This window comes from Eptatretus burgeri, chromosome 6 (genome assembly GCF_056783735.1).
Source record: "Eptatretus burgeri isolate ZD-2024b chromosome 6, Ebu_testis_v1, whole genome shotgun sequence".
NCBI lineage: Eukaryota > Metazoa > Chordata > Myxini > Myxiniformes > Myxinidae > Eptatretus > Eptatretus burgeri.
Genome location: NC_140966.1, coordinates 52,772,277 through 52,779,307, shown reverse-complemented (window position 1 = coordinate 52,779,307; position 7,031 = coordinate 52,772,277). Strand labels below are relative to the sequence as shown.

At 45.0% G+C, this 7,031-nt stretch overlaps 1 protein-coding gene and 1 non-coding gene across 8 annotated transcripts in view; one reads left to right on the top strand and one right to left on the bottom strand.

Annotated features, from left to right (window-relative positions):
• Positions 1-5,196: 5,196 nt before the first annotated feature.
• On the bottom strand, positions 5,197-5,269 carry TRNAK-UUU (transfer RNA lysine (anticodon UUU)). The gene has a single exon. It is a non-coding gene; the product is annotated as a tRNA-Lys (tRNA).
• Positions 5,270-5,516: 247 nt separating this feature from the next.
• DDX11 (DEAD/H-box helicase 11) overlaps positions 5,517-7,031 on the top strand; it is a 127,488-nt gene continuing 125,973 nt past the window's right edge. For 3 of the 7 annotated variants that reach the window (XR_015059198.1, XM_085885042.1, XM_085885037.1), the window contains exon 1: positions 5,517-5,623. Coding sequence is in view for 2 of the 7 variants with exons in the window: in XM_085885042.1 (XP_085741168.1) it covers positions 5,616-5,623 (8 nt within the window). In the remaining 5 variants the exon portion in view is untranslated. Of the gene's footprint in view, positions 5,643-6,088; positions 6,295-6,405; positions 6,520-7,031 lie in introns of those variants that run through there. The other 4 variants (XM_085885041.1, XM_085885039.1, XM_085885038.1 and 1 more) reach the window with 4 other exon arrangements.

Genomic DNA, 7,031 nt, shown 5'->3' with positions numbered 1-7,031 from the left:
CCTCCTTGCAGCAAATAAACTGCTTTGCCAGCACCGACACTGTTTACACCGGTTGAACTGATCATTTTAGACTCGGGAACTGCGGACAGGTTGCACACAAACATGTTGCCTAGCAACCAATGCGGAATACAATTGACAACGTGTCCTGCCACCTTATACACCACTCAAATAGTCGTCCGATGACCGTTTTACTTTTACCGTTTCTAATTTCACCCACAAATTCATCCTTTTCCTTTCTATGTTCTTTTCCCACTCCTTTCGCTGCGGAAGGAGAAAAGTCGATTTCTTTTATTTCTCTGTGAGATCTTCAGAGAGTGACGTCACCTAGGGACCAAGGGTAAGGACGGTGTGACGTTGACCGACGGACTCACGGCCTTGCGAAGAGCTCAATTCTAGTTCCCGCCGAATTTTAGTTCGAACCAGCAAAGCATCATTTTGACGCAACGACATAGGGGCAATAACCCTGGGCGCTCACCTGGTTGTGGCTGTATGAGATAACCAGGTAACCGCTGGTATGTATGGATGACCCCCAAAATATGTAACGGAGAAGTAAGGAAATGCCGATGGATTTGTTTTTTTTTAATGCCGTGAACAAACCTTGGTACATCACGAGTGATGAAGGTTATCCCAAAGTTTTATCAAAATTGTGTGTGTAGTTTCTGAGAAGAAAGCAAATACCTATTTTGGGGGGCAACCCCCCAACCCCCCTCTCCCCCCCCACCCATTACAACCTCCAAGACCCTGATTTTTCGAATGTCATGAACAAACCAGGTGTCGTCCACCAGACGGCGGTCTCCTTGAGTTAACCTGAGGCGGTCCCTTCGGGTGGGTGCCTGGAATGTCCTGTCCCTAAGGGAGGATGATCACCTGTCTCTGTTATCATCTGAGCTCAAGCGTTTGGACATCGGGATTGCAGCTCTCTCTGAGGTTCGGAGACCGGATTGCGGAGAGATCATGGCGGATGGTTACACCTACTATTGGTCTGGTCACTCTGATGGTTACCATGCCCAGGAGTTGCTGCAGCTGTGTCCAACAAGCTGACTCCAATGATAATTGAGGTAACACCGGTCAACAAGCGGATTGTTATGGCCACGGGTACTGAGTATATTTTGAGGGGGTTAATTCTCGTTTCTCCTCGGAAGAACCGGACCTGGGGCCACCGCTCACAGTTAACGTCGTCGTGCGGTGGGTTGTTTAAGCCTAAGTCACATTTGCGCTACGGCTAGGATATGGCGACCGTAGCTCCCTGAATTTACAGAAATGTGCGGCGGCCGCAGAGTTTCTGAGGTGGCCTCAGGGTGGCCCTACACCGTATGGCTATCTTTTACAGGCCGTAGGGGTCGCCGTGGAATTATAGCACGGAGTTATAACTTTTTTCATTTCTACGTTGGCCGTAGCAATTCGACAAGCCAAGCTGTGACGTAGATCTGTTCCACGTTGACCGTACGTCGGGCGTACGGTGGGCTTGCGTTATTCGTGCGGCTGCCGTAGGCTCTTATCAATGAAAAATGAATTTTGCCAACCCCCAAAAAATTACGGCAGCTGCACTATTTCCACGGTCGCCGTAGGGTAGTCCTAAGGCGTCCCTGTGTTCTACGTACGGTGGCCTTGCGGTTTGTGTGACTACCTGCGGTCAACGCAGGGTCGACGCACGGTTCCCCTACACCCGCCGTGCGTCCTACGTACGGCCTCCGTGGCAGTCTGCGTTGACCGTGCGTCCACTGTGCGCTACTGCTAGAGATCGGAGTATAGGTGTTTGCCTATACTCCAAACTGGTATATTCAGTTATATATTATAGTTATAGTATATTCAGTTATAAATACTGGTGTATTCCGAACTGTTTCAATATTTTTATTTCGATAAAAAAGAACTGGTATATATACCCACTCGTTACCGTCCGTCTGGCCGCACGTTCGCCTTAGGGCCCCCCTGCGGTTGCCTTGCGGGCACCTTGAGGCTACCTTGCGTCTGCCTTGAAAATTCTATGGCCGCCGCAGGGACGCCCTAAGGTCACCGTGCGACATCAAATCAAGATCGTACAGCACCCCCACGTTTTCGGTCTCCACAATTTCTAAATACGCCGTGCGGCTCCCCAAAAAATAAAAACATATGTGACTGCTACATTGTTTGACCGTGGAAATACTGCGGTCACCCTATAATTGCTAGTGGCCGTAGATTTTGTAGACCCTCCGGCCGTCGTGCCAAATGTGACTTCGGCCTTAACAACCATGAACACCAATCAGTTATCCACGAGTTCCAGTGTCCACCGTCAAATTTACCGTTTAACTAGAGGTCACGTGGCCTCCTGACCGGGGAACGCGCCCTCAGCGATGCACCAATCTTATCTTGATTAGATCTTAAGTAATGCGGCTGAGCATTTACCACTGGTGCACATCGACTATGACAGGTTAATTCGTTTGGGAATTATAATCTCCCAGTCTATCTTGGTTTGGACAATGCTGGATCAATGGAAAGAAATGACAAACACGGACAGGTTGAAACATCAATAAGGAATTTATTATGAAAATTTTTTTAAAAACTGAAGGAATGTATTTTCTGGTCTATTAAATGGATGAATTCAAATCAAATGTTCAATCAACAAAATAATCTCAAACAAATACAGAATTCAACAAGCATTTATAGAAAAATGGACAATGAGCAGATGCTTATCACTATGCCTTACTTAACAATTAAACACGAGACAAGGATACCCAACAGATCATTCAGGGGGGAAAAGAAATCCGGTCTCGGCTGACCAAGGCAGAAGTCGTCGTGCGTCGATTAAAATAACCCAAAATGTGTGAGCGTGCCTTGGTATACCTCTCCAAATGAGCTCTTCAGAGCTTGGCTCATTTCCACTGCCAGCACCCTGCCTCGCCGTGCACCCACCCGCAATTAGGCTCGAACATCAATCGACGTCGTGTCGTCACCCACAGGAACTAGGAATGCCAAGAACCAGGTATGCCAAGAACCAGGTACGCCAAGAACCAGGTACCGAGCAGAATCAGCATGAACATTTCAACTGTCACCAACTGCCGTTGCTGCTGTCCCCAACTATATGGAGCTGTCACCAACCATCAGCAGGATCTCCCACCAACTTCCAGCAAGGCAGTCCTGCCGTCCTTTTACAGGCGACCAGTGTGTGCAGAGCCTCAAGCACGACTTCAGCCAAATCCAGCTTGCCTATTGGCGAATCGCTGCACGCGACCTCCAACCGTCCATTTTTGCAGTCATTCTCTCCTGACCATCAAATGAGATGCAACTCCTAATTAACACAGGCCTGGCTGACGACGCCATGGTCGAGGCGCTGGACGAATGGCAGAAAGCAGCCATTTGCCGGAACAACTGAGCAAAAACATGAAGTCCTCACAAAACGTCAACGGGGAATTATCACCTCTTTGTTCAGCCCGATACGAGGAAGAGCCAGTTAACGTCCATAGAGCTGCTGAACGGGGTGTCAATCTTCGATGGAAAAAGGTGGGTGTCAAACGTCGATGAAAGAAAATGGGTGTTGAACGTCAATGGGAAAACGTGGGTGCCTGAGGTAAATGATCCAAGAACACAGCCATGTTTGACCTTCAGAATGAACTGTCCTGACCATCGAATTTTCTTCCGAATGCTTCCATTACTTTTTGATATATTGTGCTCAAAGTAAAACAAACAGACAAACGGTGGTACAACACAACCTCCTTTCACCTTCCGTTGTCGAGGTAATACATTTTTCGTCCATTGTTCCTCATTTTCATCGCATGTCCGGAAAAAAAAAAACTTCCACATTATTTTAAATCTCATCCCTTCCCCACCATGTCAGATCATCCCCCATCCAAGAACATGATCTTTTCTCACCCCTTAAATCCTCCTCAAACTGAGCTTGCGGTGTGATGACTCAAATGCCCTGTAAGTGCAATGTGAAAATGATAACCAAAATAAAATGTGTACATTTATACATACCAGATAATGTGTATGTGTGTGTGTGTGTGTGTGTGTGTGTGTGTGTGTGTGTGTGTGTGTGTGTGTGTGTGTGTGTGTGTGTGTGTGTGTGTCACTGAATTCAACCACCAATTGTGTTTGAGGTCACCAAAGGCCAAGATGTCATCATCGGCCAAAGTTAACAACTTCGATGAGATTTCTTAAATGCTCAATTTTCATCTGATTTGCTTAAAAATTTAAGAGCATTTGCACATCATGTGAATTGATCTGCAAATCCTCTTCAACTGAATTAAACCTCCAATTATTTTAAAAATCAAATTTGTTTCAGGGATTTCGCTTTGTTTGTTTGTTTTGGATGTTTCGATCCTGTTTGTTTGTTTGGATGTCAATCATCTTCACGTCACAATTTTACTCCGATCTTCAAAAAAATTCACCCCATGCTCGAGGTTGTGACAATTTGGAAGCCTATTACTTTTGAGGTCGATAGGTCAAAAGGTCAAGGTCAAAAATCATCGTTTTTAAACCGATGTTGAAATGTTTCAACCAATTTTCAACAAACGTTTTGACAGGGGGTGAAAACATAACCTTCCTCCACCTTCGGTGGTGAAGGTAAATGGGACGCAACCCAGTAGGGCACATTCCTTCACCAGGCTGAATAGTTTACATTTTGTATTCCACTGATAGGCCAGATCCACATCAGCACCTTCACCAAAATCTATTCAGCCAGTTCTTATCACTTACCCAACTCACCCACCAAGTTTTGTCATTACTCATCCACAATATTTTACATATCATGCCACATTTCGTTTATGCGTGGCCTGATCTCTCAATGGTTAAGAATCACTAAAAAATTCCAGGATCCGGATCTGGATCTTCATCAACACCTAATGAATTTGTCCTTGTCACACATCCAACCTGCTCCCCAATTTTCTTCCCAATCCTTCCATTACTTTTTGAGATATCGTGCTCAAAGTAAAAAAAAAAACAGGCAAACGATGGTGCAACACAACCTCCTTTCACCTTCCGTTGTTGAGGTAATAAATTTTTCGTCCATTGTTCCTCATTTTTCATCGCTTGTCCGGAAAAAAACTTCCACATTAACTTAAATCTCATCCCTTCCCCACCATCACAGATCATCATCTTTTCTCACCCCTTAAATCCTCCTCAAAAAGAGCTTTGTGAAATTTCGTTTTTCCTTCTTGAGAATTTGTTTCTGTTTCCATCTTGTCGATCCGATTTTTGTGACATGTTTATTAAAACAGTTAGCACCCGAACAGGGACTCGAACCCTGGACCCTCAGATTAAAAGTCTGATGCTCTACCGACTGAGCTATCCGGGCTTCATAAGGATCCTAGTTTTAAAAAATAATAATATATAGGAGATAACAACCAACACGTGTGTGTGCGTCATCGCGCTGGCAGAAAACTGCTGACGGCAGTACGCCGCGTCATCCGAGTTGTGGAGCGCAGTTTCTGCGAAGGGGGCGGAGCATGTGTGATCGGGAGGAGGAGCAGTGGAGCGCAGTCTCTGCGAAGGGGGCGGAGCATGTGTGATCGGGAGGAGGAGCAGTGGAGCGCAGTCTCTGCGAAGGGGGCGGAGCATGTGTGATCGGGAGGAGGAGCAGTGGAGCGCAGTCTCGCGAAGGGGGCGGAGCATGTGTGATCGGGAGGAGGAAGAGTGAAGCGATGCTGAGGTATCATTTCCCTCTCTTGGTAAAACTTAATTAATTCAAAGGATAAGTAAAATTTCCCTTTAACATTCCGTTATATTACATTTTAGATGTTATTCCGGGGGTGATAAAAAAACATCCTGGAATTGTTCGTATTTTTCCAGCGGTCCGTTCAGTTCGCAAGCAGCTTGCCTATTGCTTGCCAAGTAAGGCTTTCCTTATCAAACATTTCGTTGGAGTGCTTAAGCCACTTGGCGAGCGCTCTCCAAGCTGATTGGAAAATGGATCACACCCTCTGGTCTGAGGTTTCCATGGCAACATTGCTTTAAAATATTACCAAAAGAAGGTTGTTCTCGAAAAATGACTTTCGTGTTAATATTTTTATGGGTAGTTTTTTCGGATAACTTGTGCACGTATATCATTGGTCTCGTTGTCGCTCGTTTGTGCACGGTGGGCTGCTGTTACCAGAAAGCGCGGGAAACTCGAGTCGTCCGTTCCGCCGAAGGTTGTTGTTGTTTTATAATCTCGTCAGGAATTTTTTTTTTTTTTTTTTTTTGCGTTCAGACCTGCAACAGCTTTTCGCTTGGGAGCACTTGTTATAATTTTTAAGCAGGTATTACATGCAATCGTCGATGTTTTCGTCGATTGTTGATTGACCATGCGAGTGTGGATACCTTCCCTGAGGGTCGTTCAAGGTTTGCTGTTTTCCTTGCTGAAGATAAATTATATATACATATATATATATATATATATATATATATATATATATATATTTATTTGATAAAATCGATCAATGCTGATTATGATAGGCCGCGGTTCGTGAAAAATCGACCACTGCTTCTCTTATTTATTTGTTTTTTTGGCGTCTCAGGCTGTTCATCGAACCCTGATGGGACTTATCCTGTCAGTGTCGGACTGAGGTAATTGTGAATGTTTTTTTAATGGATACTTTAAATGTACTAGTGTGTGGCCGTACGTGTAAACAAAAACAAACAAAATAAAAACTTTCAAACCGCGTACCAAAAACAACCACACAGGCTGTTCCTTCGCTCTCGCGTGGCCGTACGCGCAAAAAAAATTCAAAAAATACACCCGTGCGGGAGTGGGGCGCGGTAATTTGGTCACGAAAAACTTGGTCACGGTAAAACGGTCACAAGGTAATTTGCTCGCAGTAATTCGGTCACGAAGTAATTCGGTCATGGTAATTTGGTCACGAAAAACTTGGTCACGGTAAAACGGTCACAAGGTAATTTGCTCGCAGTAATTCGGTCACGAAGTAATTCGGTCATGGTAATTTGGTCACGAAAAACTTGGTCACGGTAAAACGGTCACAAGGTAATTTGCTCACAGTAATTCGGTCACGAAGTAATTCGGTCATGGTAATTTGGTCACAAAAAACTTGGTCACGGTAAAACGGTCACAAGGTAATTTG